Here is a 19,717-nt window from a genome sequence, read left to right as displayed (position 1 = left end):
AACTTTGAGGAGAGAGGAGAGAGAAACAAGAGACTCTTGGTGATATGAAGAACTAGTAAGAATATCTTGGAGCAAAAATTTCTTTCTCCCCCCTCAAATTTCAATTTAAGAGCTTATTCAAGAGTCTCTTGGAGATGCTCTAACATGATATAGATAAATAATAAATGACTTCAGTATTTAGGACTTTTAAACATTGCCCATATGTTGACTATCATCTTTGTTTATGCTCGTGTAAGAAATACATTAATTTCACAACCTTTTTCACGATTCCCTTGGTAGTATTGGTGTAGAAATGTGCAATCGCATGGTTTCTTTGATAATTGAATTCAAGTAAGGGAAGTTCTATATATTCTCTTCCATAAATTTCACTTTTCAAAGAATTGCATTTCGACTTCAGCTTGAGCCTTCTCCATTATTTTTGGATTTCTCAACATTTATGCCATGTCCTATTACAAGATTGATCGAACAGCCATCTCTGCTGCAAATATATCTTGAAAAACATGATTGCTTTTTGAAAGAAGCATTAACAATTTTGAAAACTTGATTGGAACACAAATATTAATTGATCAGAGCATTGCATAACAAAACGAGATTTTTGATGTGGTCATGTGTGAGTGTAGCCTAATCACTCCCCTGAATAACAAGGAGCACATAAAGTAAATCTTCATCTTTTGATTTGTCGTCATAAATATTAACATAGGTTTGATCCATATTGAGGATGTTTATGACTTTGCTACTACGTATAATTATAGTAAAACTGATATTGTGTAATTTCAAGATGAATAACATAACTTTGATAAAGGTATTATGTTGTTATATGATGATAAATCCGTGATGAACCTGGTAAAAACTTTTATGACATGTAAAATAGTTAAAATGTAGATTATAAAAAAAAATAGGCAGAAATATTATGGGCTTGTTTGTCCAATAAATTGATTATTCCAACACCAAGATGGAAAGATTTCTAGGAATTTAGTGGTACAAAGATGTTTTAACAATATTTTTTCAAGAACCTAAAAAGGAAGATCAAAAAGATTAAGGAGAGGAGCATGTAACCATGGTGTGTTCTTAGAGAGGTATATATGTATTTTCAAAGAGGAATGGTATGAATCTGCCTAAGTGGAAGTCAATTAAGTAGGGTCCAAGTTCATTGTTTGAAAAAGTATACATGAGGAATAAAATGATTGTAACAATCGTGAAAATTCATGGCAGAAGTGATCAAATTATCCACCTTTAAGAAAACCACATCAAACAAAAAATGGAGGTAATGATTTGAGGTTGATGAGGTCAGAGAAGTAAATGACAAGAAAAATGAGAAAATACAACAAACATATGACAAGCAATGAGCATAAATTTCTAAGAAGACCCAACTTAATGATTAGAAGACTTTTGTCTGATGTTGTCATTAAAGATTTAGTTGTTTGGACAAGTGTCATCTTCTACTCAATCTAAAAATATTGTGGAGAAGGTCTATAATACACCTTAATTATAGGCGTTGAGGGTAAAGACAAATTTGAATAAAAACTCTTTAGAAGGCTAAAAATATCAAAAGTCCATAATTCTTAAAGATCAAGTGAACGATTTGAAGGCATTTGAAAAAAAGATAATTATGAGTCCATACATTCATTTAAGTAGGGGATAATAGGCCCAATATGATTAGATAGTTCATATCATGCCAACACCAGAATGTGTTTCATGTAATCATCAGCCTAATGACATAGGGTTCCATAATAATAATAAGTTAAAATTATTGATTGAATGAGTTGAAGTTACGAGAATCAGTTGCATCCTCAACTCTAACTAGACATATAAAGATAGAGGTGAAAGTTGTTCAATATCACATAATTTACAATGATTTTGTCACTTAACATTGTTGACCATTTTTGAAATAGACTTTAATGGAAAATATATTAAAAAAATAAAAAAATTCAATAATTCGAGTGGTTTTGAAAAATTATTTGACAAATTTGACTTAATAAATCAGTATTTGTTGATTCATGCAATGGAGTACTACATAAGACTTTGAATAATATCATTGTACATCCTTCTGAAATAAGTTTTAAAAACATGACTCCTAACAATAAAATAATCTTTTATTTCATAAAAAAATATGAATTTCGTTATAATCATGATTAAGTATTCAGTTAGGTCAAATATATATATACTTACTACATAATCTAATCATGTGATGTTGTTCAATATTATAGGTCAAGTATGACAATATAATTGGATATCGAGGTAAATTAGATAATTTAATAATTTTAATTTGAATGTTAACTTTTAACATACTGAAGAAATTATGAAAAGATATTATTGGCAGAAAATTTTTCTTTAACTCATTCATCAGACTAATCAACTAAAATTGCACCTTATCGTTTTTTGTGTATCGACTATTTATTAATTAAATAATTTTCCTCTAAATTATATGAAGAAAGTCTTCACGGACATATCATTTCAAAATATTGTATCAAATAAAATTTTATAATGTTTATAGTCATTAACTTATACAATGGAATTTAATTTCTACTATTAATGCTTTCTGTTAATTAAAGAGAGTAAAATTTAAATGAGAATATTTTGTTAAAAAATTATTTAACCATTTATACATTGATACTCCCTTCATCCCAAATTAGATGGCCCCGTTGACTTTGGGCACACAGTTTAAGGTTCATTGACCGCATAGCTACATGACTTATTTTTAAAATTTTATTTTTGCAAATAAATATTTAAATATGAAATTTTTATTTACAAAAAAAAAATAAAAAAATAAATTTCGGAAGTAGACGGTCAATGCACCTAAAGTTACGTGCCCAAAGTCAACGGGACCATCTAATTTGGGATGGAGGTAGTATGTTAGAAGGCCAAATAAATATTAACATTATATAAATTTTAAAACTAATTTAAGAGGGAGCACCAGGGTATGTAAAAAACATATTATTTAAATAACTAAAGCCGTTTTTTTAATTCTTTTATACACATCAAAAATCAAAAATAATACGGACAAAATTACAAAAGTGAAAATATCACAGCTGCATCAACAATTCAACATGTGCCTAGGCGCATATTATTGGTAAAGTTGCACACACATAGCTTCTTTTTAATTAGGGTTCTCACTTCTCTCCAACCAATTTATTTATTTATTATTAGCGAGAGAGAGATAGAGAGAGAGCGCGAGAGAGATGAGTTCGAGAGAGAAAGATCCGGCGATGCCACATCAGCCTCTTCTCAGTAGTCTCGTCGTCCGGCCAAGTGACAGCGACGGCGGTGGCGGTGGTAGCGACTACGAGCCCGGCGAGGTCCGACCCGGCCCGCCTCCCTATTCTCGCTCCGAACAATTTGCTGACGGTAAGAAAAACGCACAATTTTTTTTTTGTGATATTTGAAATATCTAGTTTGTTAATTACTGTGAATAAATTGTAGATCTGTTTGTTTTGGTGTGCAATTTTGTGGTGTTTGACGATTGTGTTGTTCTAACTTGTTTAAGATTGTGTATTGGATACTTGATTAAGGCTTTAATACTACTAATTCAAGCGATTTTGTGCTGTGTGTCGCAGAATTGTGTTTTATGGTTGGTGCTTTACTTGAAATTTCGGACTGTATAATAGTTTAGTGTTTGATGGATTGAAGATGTAGGATGTAGTGGTGGTACTAATATATGTGATTTTGTGCTTTGTTTTTGTAAAATTGCGATGTTTGATGGTTTTGTTGTTATTAGTTGCTTTTTAATTACGCCTCTCTGTGATTGATTAAGCTTTAAATAGACTGGAGGCTTAAGAATTAGTAGTGACGCATCACGCATTATAATGTGATATTGTGCTTTGTATTGTGAAATAGCGGTTTTGTTGTTCTTGCCAGCTTTGAAATTACGAATTGTATAATTGAGTAAAGTAGTATCTTTGTGTGTGTATTTATATAAATTAATCTTTGGCAGAAATAAAATCTTTTTACTTTATATTGTAAGTTTTTATTATTAACCTATATATGTAACATGGTAATAGATAGATATAAGATTATTAGCTTTGAATATCTGAATTATAGTAGGACCATAGCTCGTGCTTGCTCTGGCTTTGCATGGACCTATATTCTGGAGTACTCAGTATTTTCTACACCAGCACTGTTTTTAAGTATTACTCCCTCCGTCCCAGTGAATAATATACATTGGGATTGGACACGGAGACCAAGAAAAAGTGTAAGAAATGAGTAAAGTTAGATGAAAAGTTGGTAAAGTGGTGGGACCCATTTATTTTTAATAATAGATTTGAGATAGTGGAGGAAAGTAGTGGGTGTAATAGTGTTTTTATTATTATAGAATGGAGATAGTGGAAGAATGTAGTGGGTGTAATAGTGTTTTATATTGTAAAAAGTTGCTATTTTGGGAATGTATAGAAATGATGGGACATCCAAAAAGAGAAACTGTATAGAATTGATTGGGACGGAGGGAGTAAGTGTAAAAGCTCTTTTCACATTTGCAGCTCTGAATTTTAAGCCTCAGTATTTTGAGAATATACCTGCATGTAGCAATATAGTGCTAGTGTGCTACAAATCAATGTTTTGATGCATTTGTAACCGAATTGTTCTTTGATTTTGTTGAATGTTATGTTCTTGTCAACTGTTAAAAAAGCCTTTATTGACAATATATGATGATGTAGCCTTTGTTTCTTGTTTAAATCTCTCTCTATCTCTATATATGTGTGTGTGTGTGTCACCCTCCCTCCGTCCCTCTCTCACACACATACATTTTGGCTGTGTAAAGCACTGCAGCTGATATTGTTCGCAGTTGTTCAAAATTCGCTTTTATACAAGGTCACAAAAGTCAAGACAGTAATTAAAGTTCTCATTTATAATTATGACGCTCTGCTGGAAGCCTGAAAAACATTTTATTCTAGGCTTTTATGCTTCGAGCCTGAAAAACAATTTATTCCAGGCTATTAATGCCTGGAATATAATGATACTAACGAGCATATATTACTAAAGCAAATTTTCTTATTGTGGCTATTATGTTTAAAAAAATATTTTTCAGAACTATTATGTTTGATGATTTGTTATCTGTGTTCAGTTCCTTAGCACTTATTTATGTAATTGAGTTGCATTTTAGTATCCACTTTTATGCAAACTGCTAGCACTTTCTAGCAGAACATATAATTTTATAGAATGTTGAAACCTGTTTCTTGTATAGTGTGTTGTCTCATGGTTTTTTTGCAATTTGATTATCATTTTTCCAGTTCACTTATGTTTGATGCCGTAACATGACTAACATCACAAGACTCTGCTAAATTGATACAGTACTTTGTTTTTAAATGAATGACATTTGACTTTCTGGCATACTTTAGGAGCATTGACCACATAGTTAGAATTATTTTTTTTTTTGAAATTTTCATTTTGTGAATAAAAGTTTTAATCCTATATTTTTATTCACTAAAATAAAATTTTAATAATAATAATAATTTTAACTATGTGGTCAATGCTCTTAAAAGTGTGTGCTAGAAAGTCAAGCGTCAATCATTTGAAAACAGAGGGAGTATCATCTAAATCATAAGTTATATCAGAGATTCATGAGCTCTATAGGTGCATTCTTGCTGCTTGTTGGATTCCTGAAATATTGGTACTAGCTTTGATCCAAAATAGGTTCCAGAAATCTGCTCAATATGCGTTGCACCAGCACTATATTTATTGATTGTCAGATTAAAAATAAATTTTGCTATTGTGTTTTACAGCTGACAATGTTGCCTGGTGCAAGATCATGGTGTCTTGAGAAGGCGCATTGGTTTGTTTCCCGGGAATGGAATTTGGGTTGGGAATTCTTTTTTTGTGTGTGTTTAGTTTGGGGTAGGCATGTGGCAGTGTCATGTGTACATTGAGTCATCTGAGATCATGAACGCACAAGGTTTTGCCATGGTTTCATTTTGTGTTAAGACGGAGGCGTTATTTTGTTCAGGGGTTCGGTACTTTTGATGAGTGGTTCAGCTTAAATTAGCATCCAAGGAAGGAGCAACTAATGGAGGATGATGTTTTGTATTGGGCTCATATTCTGTTTGGTTTCTGCACAGTTGTGGAAATGATGCCTGGTTACTCATAATATTTATTGTTAATCTTGGTGGGTTTGGGTTGATAATTAAAGTGAGGTCCATGGTTTGCTGGAACTTGTGCCTTGTTTGATTGGACAGTCATAGGAATTCATTCAGATAAATTGGCTAACTGATTTGAATTGATTCTTCCCCAAGTTCACTTCAACATTATGCGAAACTTGGTTACACAAATAACCTAGTTTGTATCTTCCACGCACTAATAGGGTTCATGGTTTAATATTTGGGTACTTGAACTGAACATGTAAGAAATTGTATTAACCGTTACGAAGGAGGTGGATATATGGATGGTTGGTTACTCAACTTTTAAATCATAGCACGCTGTGGCCCCTTGATTTATTAGTTCTCTGTAGGTCTGGGTAGCTGGTCTTGATGCTTCTTGCAGGTCCATTGGCATGAATTTTCGGTCTCAATTTTTATAGGATTAATACTAGACTGTCTCTCAACTCTGTGCCTATTTATGGGTGGCAATATGGTTAAATTCTCTCCCTCTAGTCAGTGGTAATGGTTTTTATTACATGATATAATTGACTGTGGGTTTGTTTTATCGGATCATTGGTTTTAAGCGGATGAGTTTGTACATTCTTCTATGCCTAGTCTAGTGTTTCTGTGTTACATGAAAAGAATGCAGGAATGATGGCAACTGAAATGCAGAATTGGATGAGTTTGATATATTGTGGGGGTCAATCGTCATTCCTTGGCTGTTGGGGCATTTCTATCTTCTGTTTTTTATCATGCGTTATTGGTTTCAATATTTTAATTCTTTGGACATCACTGGGTTTTCAGGATATAGAGTGCGTGCAGGTTCAGCTTCTCCTGTGCGACGCAGAACTACTGAGCGTCGCTATAGTCCTGAATTTGATCATCAAAATGGTCCACCTCGCAGTCATGGATTTGGCAGAGGAAGAGATCCTCCAAGATATCGAGATCATTCACCTCCTTATGGTCATATGAGGGAAGGTGGCAGGTTTAATGGTAGAGGTTTGGGTCCAGGGACATTCAGGGGGGACGACCTGCCTAGAAACAGTCCTAATGTGCGCCCCAGGGAAGGAGATTGGGTATGCCCTGACCCCAGGTGAGTCTTATTAACTTAATGCCCTCTATTTTCTTCTACTAGCGCTTTCATGCTGAGCATCAAACTCCACATTCTTGAGTTAGCTTGAGAGTCTTTCATGTATATAGCTTTATTAATCAGGACATATTTACATTTACTGATGCTTTTCATTGGTTGTGCTCGTGTATATGTTTAAATGATGTTATCTATTTACTATAGCTCCCCATTGATTTTTCATACTAGTAGAAATAATGTTCCTGTTGTTATGTATATAGGTTAGGTTATATATATGGAATATGGATTAATCTTAACTTCCCATTCTTTGGTTAGCTTGAGCTTTCTGTTAATTTTTTTATATATGTGCCAGCCATTGATGCACATTTACACTGGCATGCAGATGCAGTTTTGTAGGTCATACATGTGTTAGCTAATGCAGTTTTATATTTAGAATTGATTTATTTTATATGTTATTGGGTTAGGTTAGATCTGTGGAATATGTATAAATCTTAACTTCCTATATTTGCCTGAGTTTTCATTTTCTTTATTGTTTCTAATTTTTATCAAATCATATTTTCAAACTTTTTGGCTCTTGTTCAATGTAATATAATCATGTGTCTCATCTAGTATTTGATGCATCTCCAGATGCAATAACTTGAACTTTGCAAGGCGAGAGTCCTGTAACAAGTGCAAAAGGCCTCGTTATGATCTAGCTCGGAGTCCTAGGAGGGGTTATGCTGGGTTTCCACCTCCTTTTGCTCGGCGCTACCCTGGACCAGGACCTGCACTAGACCGTTATCCTGGGAGGCCCATGAGTGGTTACAGATCCCCTCCTCGGGGTTGGGCTAGGAGTGGTCCTAGAGACTTTGGGCTCGGTGGTCCTCCAAATCGCAGGCGTGAAGGTCGTTTTCCTGATCATCCAATGCGCAGAGATCATCCAGATTATATTGAGGACAGATTCAGGGACAGGCCGAGGATTGAAAGACCAATGCCGCTGGATTGGGATAGAGAGCGGGAAAGAGACCATTTATTAAGCGACAGAAAAGGGTATGAGAGGCGACCACTATCTCCACCTGAGCCTCCTACATTGCTTCCTCCTCGTGGTCACTGGCCTCATGACATGAGAGGGAGGAGTCTGTCTCCGGTCAGGGATGTACCTCCGCCAAGGCCTCATGATGTGAGAGAGAGGAGTCGGTCTCCAGTCAGGGATCTACCTCTGCTTAGGCCCCATGACGTGAGAGAGAGGAGTCGGTCTCCGGTCAGGGATCTACCACCACTAAAGAACTACCGCAGGGATATCTACATGGAAAGAGATCGAGATGACAGGCGGACACTGGGACGCGATCGAGTTGGGGATGCCTACTGAGTCCTGTTGGAGCAAATCACAATTACTTGTAGTGGCCTCGATAGGTATGTTAGAGGAGACCATATGATACCTTACAAGTCTTGCTGCTTCCATAAAACAATTTCTTGGTGCTGTTGTGAGCCCAGAAGAGACTCATACTCTCTTTTATATCGTGTTATCATTGTCTTCATCACTTTTATCCCTGATCCAGTATTTTGCAGTTAGTTTGCAGAAGCGAAACTAAGGTTACATTCTCTCTTTCTTGGTCTACTTTTTGTTATTACTTCAGACTTCAGTTTACATAAAAAGGAAAGAGTTAGACAATCACCAGTTTCTATTAATCATATTAATGTTATAAAGTACTAAACTACTCTTGTTTCTGTGTGAATCAGTCAGAGGGTTAAACATAGAACAAAACTTATGTTATTGAGCTACCTCGATTATGGGGAGTAATCTGCAGAATTGCCAGAGTTTTGCTACATTGCAAACCCAGTCATTGGTTTGGTTCATGTGACAAGGCTGTTGTAAACAAAAAAGGCAGACGATAAATCGTTTTGTAAATTTAAAACGGGTCTTTCTAATGTGTGCCCAAAGGCATACCATAAGCACGTGCTTTCATGAAAAAGGCTTGTTTTTATTGGTGGAATTGATGTGAATGCATGAGGGCCATTAACATTTATTATTCATCCATCAATTAAAAGCTAATATTTTCATGAGAGCTAGTGCTTATAGAAAATTCGATCAAAAAATACCCCAAGTTTTCACAGAAAAAAACACTTTTTTTTCCATTTTTTTTGACAAATTTCACTATCAAATTTTATCTAAAACTGTTATTTTTCTTGTCATATAACTCAAAATATTTGAATATTAAAAATTGTTATTAAACAATAATTTTACAAACTGTTTTTACCGACATTTTTTTTTAAAGACAACCATTTTCAAATATTCATAAAATTGTTGTATCACAAGAACATAATATTCATAATTGTGAGTTTACGAGTTTTGCTTTTTGCATGTACAAGACATAGGATAAAATAGGTTTAATTGTAATCAGAATTTCGATACAACACTAAATTGTTATGCAATATATCAATAATTATTTATACATGTCATGGACTGATAATACGATAACTAATTAGAGTTAAAATTATTAAGCGAATACATTTTGGAAATATTTATTTTTTTATTTTATTCTATCGCAATTATTATTCATGAACATAGCCCTCTAACTATATATATGTCGAAAGGCACCTTCCGATCCATTCTATAAAAATGTGACGATCAAATTTTTTGCAGTTATATCATACAGTGAATACTATCATTTCTTCTTCGAAATATAAATTGTTTTAATATAAAAAATAATCATCAATTTTAGATTTAACTTTACTCATAGTTCACCTCTCAAACATGTTATATATCTCAATATATTTGTCCGCTAATTTAAATTTAAAATTTTAAACTCGAAGCAGAAAAATTAGAGTCATTTCTATAATCTTTTCGTACCCATGGGTGTAGTATCATCAACGGGGGTGTATTCGATTGGGATTTTAATGGATTGTTTTTAGTTTATGGATTTTAATGGATTGCATAAGATTTTGATTTTTTGCGGATTCTTGATAAAATGTCGCAGAGTTGATAGGATTTAGGAACAATGCTTCAAAATCCCATTGATTTTGGTGGGATTTCAAAAAACTTAAATTACACTGAAAAATGCCACAAAATCCATCATTTTATGAAATGAAAAAAAATCCATCAGCATTTGAATACCATCAGTTTTCAAAACAATCCCAATTGAATACCATCAGATTTTAAAGCATAATTTAAAATCCCAATTGAATACCATCAGATTTTGTAGCATAATTTGAAATCCCAATTGAATATCTCAAGATTTTAATGGATTTCAGACAATCCCAATCAAATACCCTCGGATTTCATAAATGCAAAAAAATGCTTTAAAATCTCAATCCAATACACCTCTCCAAATCTCCACCGTAGGATCATCGAACCATCTCAAACAAATCACAATCGTCGAAATTATAAATCCATTACAACCGTCCGATCAAAAATTAGTGAAATTATAATAATTACAACCCAACACCAAATATCCACCGTCCGATGAAATCCTAATCACACCGTCAAAAATAATTGTGAAATTGAAATTTCAAAAGCTAGAGAGGGAGCTACATCAACCCAACACAACACAAAACAAACTCTCATTCAATATATACATACAACAATCTTGTATGTATAATCGCACACATATTCAATAATTTATCATCGATTGAGCTCATTGATTCAATTGAATTGATTCATATTTATGTGTTTGCGTGATTGTTCGTTGAGTTTCGTTGCTTCTGGTTGTTTGTCGATGAATTTATCGATTCGCGGCGGTGAATTTGGTGTGATTTCGCGGTGTATAAGTGAGTTATAAGTGATTATTAGGTAAATTGATCTCGATCTTGTTGAAATTGTGTTGCGGAATAGGAATTGTGGTATATGAGTGAGATGGAGCAAGGTGAGGGTGTTTCGAAGAAGGCGCCTCAATCGGAGCCTTCGTCGAAGAGGCAGTTGGATTTTGGAGGTGTTTCGGGGATGGCGGAGAGTAGTCAAGTGTTGGCAGGAAGTCAGTTGAGGCCTGTGGTTCAGCAATTGCCTGTGAGGCCGGTGGTAGTGCAAACGGCCTCGATTACGCAGTCGTTGTTGATGCAGATGCAGGCGCAGGGGCAGGCGGCTCATCCGCCTATGAGGCCTTCGTAAGTGTGGAGTTTTGGTGGTTTAGTTGATTTGATTAGTTTTGTTGTTGTGTGTTTCGTATTTGTTGGCTGTGGTTTTAGGTGTTTGCATTTCCGATATTAATGAATTAGATAAATTGGTGGATTGGTTTGATGGAATTAGGTTTCGGGGTTTCTTAGTAATTATTTTGTTATGTTTAAGCTGTTAAAGTTTTGTTTTTTTTATAGTATTTTGTAAGAAACTGTGGATGTGCTGTTAGTTTTGATGTGTGTTTAGCATATCTTGGTGGTAGTTTTAGGTGTTTGCATTTGGGATATTAAGGAATTAGATAAATTGGAGTATTGGTTTGATTATGTTTACATTTAGGCTGTTACGTTCTTTTTGATGGTATCTTACTATCTTGTAATAAGCTGTGGATTTGCTGGTTAAAAATTTGAATACAATTACGCTTTCATAGCGTCAGCCTCTGCGTTAAAAAAATTAAAAATCTTTTTTTCCCATACTATATTATACATCTTCTCTTTCCCCGTATTATGTTAATTGTGAGTATAATCTCTAGTAATAGATTCTCTCGATCGTGCTTGCATATTCTATCACACAACAATGAGTATACTTTCTCGTGCTTATTAATGTAATCAGGACACTTGCACACTCACACATTCTCCATGTCATTTATATTATAGATGAATTCTGATTCCAATGTTTTGTATATGTTTTTTTTGTAAAATGGGTATGTGAGAGGTGATCTGTTGCTTACTTAAGTCTGCATAACGAGAACTTTGCAGGTAATACACAGAGGGTGCATATTCCAATGTGTTTTTCCTGTTTAGTTACAATTGCTTCACCTTTTAACATTTATGATGCCTCAATTCTTTTGTATATCTGTGAAGAAGCAGCAAAGGATTTGTTTTCTGATTTTTAATACTGAAACACTACATTTGCTTTTCAGAAAACCAGATTCGCCGAAAGCTCGCCCAAAACAAAATTCTGAAGTGAAAGATGGTACACCAAAAAAGCAAAAACAGTGTAATTGCAAACATTCCCGCTGCTTGAAGTTGTAAGTATTGCTGACACACCTCTATTTTGTCTTGCAAGAACTGTGTAATAATGACAGGAAAATTCTGTTCCAGTAATACCTTTGTGCTATCAGTGTAGCATTCTAGTTTATAGGAACATGTAAGAGCTAATTTTGTATATTAGTATATCTAACACTATAAAAGTGCACCCAAGGACAATTATAAGATGATGACACTCCGTGCATGATGAATGATGCGTTTAGATCATAAAATATTACTTGAATGTGGCTCGTTGGTGAATTTTGATTATATAAAATGAATCGAAGGTTCTGGGGTGGAGTTTAATTACTTTGTAAGTTAGAGCTGAAATCCCCTTTCATACATGTTTTTATAAAATAGAGCAAAAGTGCAATTGGGTTTAAGTTTAAAGTTGACTCTAATGAATCGTATCAAAAAAGAAAGATGTGTAGCTGATTACATTCTTTTTATTACTCTAGATAGAGATTAGTGATGGTACATGTAGTCAAGTGGTAGTTGGTTCTAATAACTATTAACTAATACATCAAACAATATGTGGTTTCAGCTAACTATATAGTCATATACTGATCTAGGCAAATTAAATTCCGAAAAATGACGTTTTAGATAATATCACATATCCGTTTAGTATTGTGATAACTTATTTGATATTAAACAATACCTTCTTACACAAACAATTACTCAAACATCTGCGAAGTTGGGGATTTGAACGTAACAATTCTGGCTGGATTAAAAGTATAATTTAGTGGCCTGTGCAATGGTGCTATACATGTTGTTATGTTCTTACATTGGCTTTTATTATTATGCTGAGTAGAACTTGATATATTTTACCTACTAATCGTCCAAATTCTGCTGCCTCCTGGGTTTGAATTACATATAGTTTACATAATCCATGTGGAGTGTTTATATTCCTTACTCTTTGGCTACAAGCTCTCACGGTTGCAGTGTGGGATTGTGGGTATTAGTTTATGACCTTTCTCTTAAAGTTGCATTATTGTACTTGGTAAATCATTTAACAGTGGTTCGAAGCATTTTCCCTTTAATTTCTTCTTCTTTCTGTACACTAGATGACCTTTTTGAATACATTAAAATCCAGTTAGTTTGCCCATTTTTGGGTTAGAACTTGAGATTGATTTAAATTCATTTTGTTAATGTGGTGTTCAGATATTGTGAGTGCTTTGCGTCCGGAATATATTGTGATGGTTGCAACTGTGTACATTGTCATAATAATGTTGAAAATGAGCCTGCCAGACGAGAAGCTGTTGAAGCTACTTTGGAACGCAATCCAAATGCATTTCGGCCTAAAATAGCTAGCAGCCCACATGCTACTCGTGATAATAGGGTATGTGAGTTGTACATTTCTGTTTAATGTTATTAGTTCACTTTTGCATTGCCCTTTTGAGTGTCAGGGTAGAGAAAAAAGTTTGAAAACTTGTTTGAAAGATATGCTAGTGCATCAATTTTCAACCAGCTTCTGTTGTAGTTAATAATCTGAGCAATCATATTAGTTCTATGATTCAATAGTATCCTTTCCTATTTGATCCCATTGAATTCCATATTCGAAGTTGCGATCGGATCTATTCATTAAAAAGAATCGATTCAATACATTTAGGTTGCTAGCAAATGCCATTTTTTTGGTTTTGGATCTTCCAAATCATTTAGGTTGTTGCTAGCGAATACCATTAATAAGGACCCATTTTTTTATGATCCTTGAGCTTGTGTGTTTTTCCACGTTCGCCTTTGCTTGCGTAGTTGAAATATCAATATGTATCATATAGGCATTTTTCAGTAGGCATTATTTTGATGCCTGTCCACTGTCCAGGAATAGTTGACATCTCACTTCATCTGCACCTCATAAAAAACTCTGTAGTTGCATTTTTTTTGTGATTTAAGGTACCCGAAAATGACAGAATTGTAAATTTAAGTAATTAATTAATCAATTGTACTCTCAAGATAATTGTGTGTAGTTGCTGACACTTATTTATTGCTCTGCATCTGTACTATGAGTTCACTCCAGAAAACGTGAAAGCCATGCTGATTGCCAAACCTGTCCTTTAGACTGAATTGTCTTTTAACTGCTACCAGTTCGAGTAATCAGTTTGAATGTCACTGTTTATTCTTTTGGATAACTTGCTAAATTTTTGTACTGTATTTAGGAGGAAGCTGGTGAAGTTTTAATTTTGGGAAAGCATAATAAAGGATGTCATTGCAAGAAATCAGGGTGCCTGAAGAAGTACTGTGAATGCTTTCAAGCCAACATTCTCTGCTCCGAAAACTGTAAGTGCATGGACTGCAAGAATTTTGAAGGAAGTGAAGAGAGGCAGGCCCTCTTTCATGGTGATCATGCCAACAACATCGCATTTATGCATCAGGCAGCAAATGCTGCCATTACAGGAGCTATTGGATCTTCTGGTTATGGACCTCCGGTGTTCAAGAAGAGGAAAGGGCAGGAACTTTTCTTTGGTTCAACAGCAAAAGATTTATCCACTCACAGGCAGCCACATATCCAGCAGGTACTTTTCTAGTCTTGGCCCCTTCGACAACATGTTCTTAGACCTTTGAACTTGTATCCCATTTAAATGTACATTTTACTTGGTGAAAAGGAAAAATTATCTGGTTGTGATGGGTTATTCCTGGGTAGTCTGCATTAGTATCTACATGACATGTAAACTTACTGGGGAACCTCATAAATTAATCATATGTATGACTTTTTCTGAAGTACTTGAACGAAAGGTGCAGCTCATAACGAGTAAAAAATATCGAGATCCGCAATACATCCATGATTTGATGATATATAAATATATGTTCATATATTTTTTTAATTTGACAGACAAACTTTTTTAGAGGACCTGCACCCTCATCTTTATCTACCAATCCTGGTTCTGGTGTCAGCAACTGTGCTGCCGTGGGTCCTTCAAAATCATACAGGTAGGAATGCATGTGCTTGTCAAGTTTATTTAGATGACTTTGACATATGATCAACATTTGTTATTTGTCAGTTCTTAATAAAATCAGTTACGGAATGGTTTCAGGTCTCTCTTAGAAGGCATAATCCAACCCGAAGATTTAAAGCAACTTTGCTCGGTTCTAGTGGTATATACAGGAGAAACTGGCAAGATAATTGAAGGTATATATTTGCACCTTCACAAGTAAACTCAACGATCTATTGCCACCTGAATGCAATAAAATTTTGGTTTAAATTTAATCTTTCCAACAATATTCAAATTATCAATAAGCAAAAATTTCAATTTAACCTCGTTTTTAGAAGTATTGAGTAAGAATATCATGACCCAAGTCCCAAGATGCCATTTTAGTTGGCCTTCACCCAGACCTTGGAGTTTATGGACCATATTTAACATTGGTCATTAAGCTGCTGAAGGAACTTCCATACACATTAAGCACCTGCTCTGAGTATCCACTTATCTAGACAGTGTAGTATTGGTCGATTCTACCCATTCGAAGTTTTTGCACTAATAAAAAGGCCTACTAAAGATATAGTCACCCTTACTGTAAACTTTTTGGCTCAGTTGACGAGCCTAAGCATTGTGAAGGAAAGAAGTGGAATGTATTTGGGAGTAGAAAGGTAAAATTTTCAAGTACCAAGCTGTAGGGAAATATGGTAAGAACATACATGTGGGCAAACTCAAAAATTAAGTTCAGAGCTTCTTATATTAATTTGAAATTGAAGAGCCTCTTTCTGCGGATACCACCTGTACTCATCTAGTCATCTGTATAAACTATATGCTTCTTTTGGGGCATGTTTCTCCTGTATTGAAGAAAAATATATTTCGCGAACCATATGAGCATGATATCTTCTTATTTACTATCCAAGAACTAGAGATAATTCATCTAAATATATTCAGCAAACTGGGCATGCTTAGTAACTATGTCGCCCCAACAACATCTATTGTCATGGTACTGTATCTGTACTTCTTTTAATTTGTACTTCATAAATTTCAGATAGAAATGCTATGGAAAAGCAGGCAGAAGATCGTAAAGAAAACTCCCTTACTTCATCGAATCAAGAAAGGTGTCAAAACCAGAGGGAATTTGATGCTGAAAGATCTGTGATTGATGATTGTTCTAGTGCTAACCAAATTGAAAAAGTCATACCCGATGAGTCCAGTTCTGATGGTGCTGATGCATCAAATGGAAGGCCAATGTCTCCTGGAACACTGGCTTTGATGTGTGATGAACAAGATACACTGTTTGCTGCTTCCCAAAGTGGGGTTTTGGGCAATGGTGGTAATGCATCCTCTCAGTTGCCACAAGGCGAGGGCGTAACAGAAACATATGTTGAACAAGAAAGAATTATCTTAACAAAGTTTCGAGATTGTCTGAACAAACTCATCACCTTGGGGCAAATAAAAGGCAAGTCTCCTGTCCAATTTTTCGAATAAAATATTATTTTTTCTGCACATTTGACTTGTACACTTTTTCATGAACTGCAAATAGTCTTTTCAGCTTTTTCCTAAAACTGGTGATGGCAGAGCTGTGAGCAAAATTAAAAAATCTAACATGCATCTCATTTCTCGTAAGATAATAAACTATAGCATTCAGGTAGTAAAATGCACACCCTCTACTAGTGTCATTGGCTCATTATTGTAGTCTTGTAATTTTATATTGTAATATAGGGGATCATAATGAACTATAGAGGTTGGCCTATTTTGTGCACATTTAAGTTCCAGCCCCCTGGCATATCATGTGTTAAAATATTTGCATAGATGAGTTCTGTCTTCTGGTGCACTAAGGTTAGAGTGTTTGGTTCTTGCTTAATTATGATTTATGATTTGGAGGGTTGTAACTAATGTTGGAAAATACTCTCCATTTTGATAAGACTCTTTTAGAATTGCCAGATATATGCACTCTGGTGCAAATGTTACGATATTTTTTCTATCAGGTGATACAAGCTCACATTTGTTTCCTATCTTTTAAAAAAAGAGCCAATTGTAGTAGGTTTTTAGTACTTGCATAATCTTATGCATAAGATGTCACACGTGGAATCAATTTCTTGTATCCCGTTTATGAATTAATGTGTGCATTGTCCATATCGCAGAAAGAAAATGTTCCACGATGGCTCAGACTGAATCAGATGATAAAATCGATGCCTTCAGCAATGCCACGGCAAATGCCAGTACGGGAAGTATACATCACCCAGGGCTTTTTAACGGTGCCCCTGCACATTCAATGCTTCCTCCTGTGTTGATACCTCAGACGGTTAACCCAGCATCTGTATCTGCTGCTTCTAATAATGACTTGCAGTCTAGAATTCCATTTACTTCTGAAAACGGGACTTCGAAACAGAAGAGTGAGAAATCATTGTAAAATATTAGGACCAGAGAACTTCTCAGATTGCATCTGCATCTCTGTAATTCCAATCTCCTGTATGATGCGGATGTTAAATTATAGTTGGCCCTATTTTTGAAATTGACCAGGATCTGACCTATTTCCTTCAACTTTAACCAATTGAAATTATGATCTGCTTACATTGAAATACAGTACTTATTATGTAGCATCTGCAGGGCTCACAGAGTCATAGGCATAACAACTGCCACACCAACACCAATGTTTCTAGTGACCGTTAAATGGTTGGCATTTAATTTTGTATTACGTTCGGAAGGGAGAAATATGCGCTATTCTTCGATTAAAAATGTTACTCCCTCTGTCCCTCTCATTTCTTTACGGTTACTATTTTGGGATGTCCCTCTCATTTCTTTACGTTACCATAAATAGTAAGTTTTTTAATCATTAAACCCACTATCTTCCCCCACTATCTCATATTTAACAATAAAAACTACTATTACACCCACTACTTTCCTCCACTATCTCAAATCTATTATTAAATATTGATAGGTCCCACCACTTTACCCACTTTTCATCTAACTTTACTCATTTTCCACACATTATCTTGGTCTCCGTGTCCCCCTCCAATGTAAACAATTGAGGGGGACGGAGGGAGTATACATTACTCTCTCAGTTTTGAAATATAGTTCGTTTGACTTTTTGGCAAACATTTCTTTAAAATTTTCTTTTTTGGAATTATAATATTAATTATATATTTTTATTCAAGAAAAGAAAATTTTGAAAGTAATAATTTTAACTATGCGGTCAATAGACTTAGAAATGTGTGCAAAAAAGTCAAACGATTTATATTCCAAAACATTATATTCCAAAACAGAGAGAGTATACATTTATTTGACGACTTGTTGCGGCCATAATAAAATATAAAATATACAATAAAACGAATAAGGGGAAAGATCATAAAAAATACTCCCTCCGTCCCCCTGAGTAGTATACATTGGGGGACGGGGACGCGGCACGGACTTTAATGCTCCTGCAAAATGCAGTTGTGCAATCTATTTTTAAAATTTTTCTTTTCTGAATTAAAGTTTGGATGTTATATTTTTATACAGAAAAAGAAAATCTCAAAAATAAGTTATGGAACTATATTTTATAAGAGCATTGAAATGCGTGTCGAGCAGTTAAAAAGAAACGTATAGAATTAACTGGGACAGAGGGAGTAGACAAACTAGACGTACAAAGTAGGGGTGTTCGCGGTGCGGGCGGTGCGGTTTTTTCCTAAAACCGCAAACCAACCCACGTATGCGGTTTGGGGAAATTCGTAAACCGCAACCGCACCGCGTAATATAAAAACCGCGTAAACCACACCACAAAATTGCGGTGCGGTGTGGTGCGGTTTGCGTGGTTTATACATTCAAAAAAATTATACTTTTGAATGACAATATAAATATAATTTTAAAATATATGTATTTAAAAATAATTTTTATAATACACACACACACAAATTTAGAGTTACGATACTCATTAAAAGAAATATAAACTAAAATATGAGTATGATAATGATGAAGATGAAAAGATTTCAACACTTACAAGTCATTTTATTGGAAAACAAATATAATTATAATATTTAATTTGTCGAATTAAAAATAACATTAATTTGTATTGTAAAAATATTAAAATTAAGTTAAGTAACTTGAACGTATATACACACATATAGGAGATAATATCATAATAAATAATCTATCTATATTCTATATAATATAAATATTTGTAATTATATATGATATATTTTTATATATTAGGCAGTGCGGTGCGGTTTGAACCGCGCATGTATAATGTCAAACCGCAACCCGCACCGCACCGCGCGGTTTGTTGAAATTTCAACCCGCAACCGCACCACGAAAAAGAAAAACTGCATTTTGCGGTGTGGTGCGGAGCGGTGCGGGCGGTTTATGCGGTGTAGGCGGTTTGATGAACACCCCTAGTACAAAGCAAGCCCAATACGTTAAACGAACAAGAAATATAATTACCCAGAAGTTAAACTTGATCAGTGAGCTGACGACCAGATCTAAAAACAAGGACATGTCTATGTAGTTACAATCTTTATAAACCTTTTACACTTTTAGAGCAAGTCCAATGCAAGATGCAAAAT

General features: G+C 34.6%; 2 protein-coding genes across 2 annotated transcripts; both read left to right on the top strand.

Annotated features, from left to right (window-relative positions):
• Positions 1 to 3,062: 3,062 nt before the first annotated feature.
• Positions 3,063 to 8,737, top strand: LOC108199448 (uncharacterized). Its single transcript, XM_017367258.2, has 3 exons — positions 3,063 to 3,345; positions 6,870 to 7,158; positions 7,780 to 8,737. Exons 1-3 carry the CDS (start codon positions 3,180 to 3,182, stop codon positions 8,498 to 8,500), a joined length of 1,176 nt encoding a protein of 391 aa, XP_017222747.1. The 5' UTR covers positions 3,063 to 3,179; the 3' UTR covers positions 8,501 to 8,737.
• A 1,909-nt stretch (positions 8,738 to 10,646) lies between these two features.
• LOC108197393 (protein tesmin/TSO1-like CXC 5) lies at positions 10,647 to 17,859 on the top strand. The gene is made up of 8 exons (XM_017365001.2): positions 10,647 to 11,232; positions 12,162 to 12,269; positions 13,429 to 13,606; positions 14,421 to 14,777; positions 15,095 to 15,192; positions 15,297 to 15,391; positions 16,225 to 16,635; positions 17,321 to 17,859. Exons 1-8 carry the CDS (start codon positions 10,976 to 10,978, stop codon positions 17,587 to 17,589), a joined length of 1,773 nt encoding a protein of 590 aa, XP_017220490.1. The 5' UTR covers positions 10,647 to 10,975; the 3' UTR covers positions 17,590 to 17,859.
• Positions 17,860 to 19,717: the final 1,858 nt, after the last annotated feature.

Source organism: Daucus carota, chromosome 8 (assembly GCF_001625215.2).
Source record: "Daucus carota subsp. sativus chromosome 8, DH1 v3.0, whole genome shotgun sequence".
NCBI lineage: Eukaryota > Viridiplantae > Streptophyta > Magnoliopsida > Apiales > Apiaceae > Daucus > Daucus carota.
This window is presented reverse-complemented; position numbering and strand designations above follow the sequence as displayed.

Excerpts from the sequence above, each read along its gene's own strand:
- LOC108197393 (XM_017365001.2), top strand. The coding sequence starts at position 10,976 with ATGAGTGAGATGGAGCAAGGTGAGGGTGTTTCGAAGAAGGCGCCTCAA. Across the intron at positions 14,778-15,094 it reads GGCAGCCACATATCCAGCAG|ACAAACTTTTTTAGAGGACC; the intron begins GTACTTTTCTAG and ends TTAATTTGACAG. Across the intron at positions 15,392-16,224 it reads AACTGGCAAGATAATTGAAG|ATAGAAATGCTATGGAAAAG; the intron begins GTATATATTTGC and ends CATAAATTTCAG.
- LOC108199448 (XM_017367258.2), top strand. The coding sequence starts at position 3,180 with ATGAGTTCGAGAGAGAAAGATCCGGCGATGCCACATCAGCCTCTTCTC. Across the intron at positions 3,346-6,869 it reads CTCCGAACAATTTGCTGACG|GATATAGAGTGCGTGCAGGT; the intron begins GTAAGAAAAACG and ends CTGGGTTTTCAG. Across the intron at positions 7,159-7,779 it reads TGGGTATGCCCTGACCCCAG|ATGCAATAACTTGAACTTTG; the intron begins GTGAGTCTTATT and ends ATGCATCTCCAG.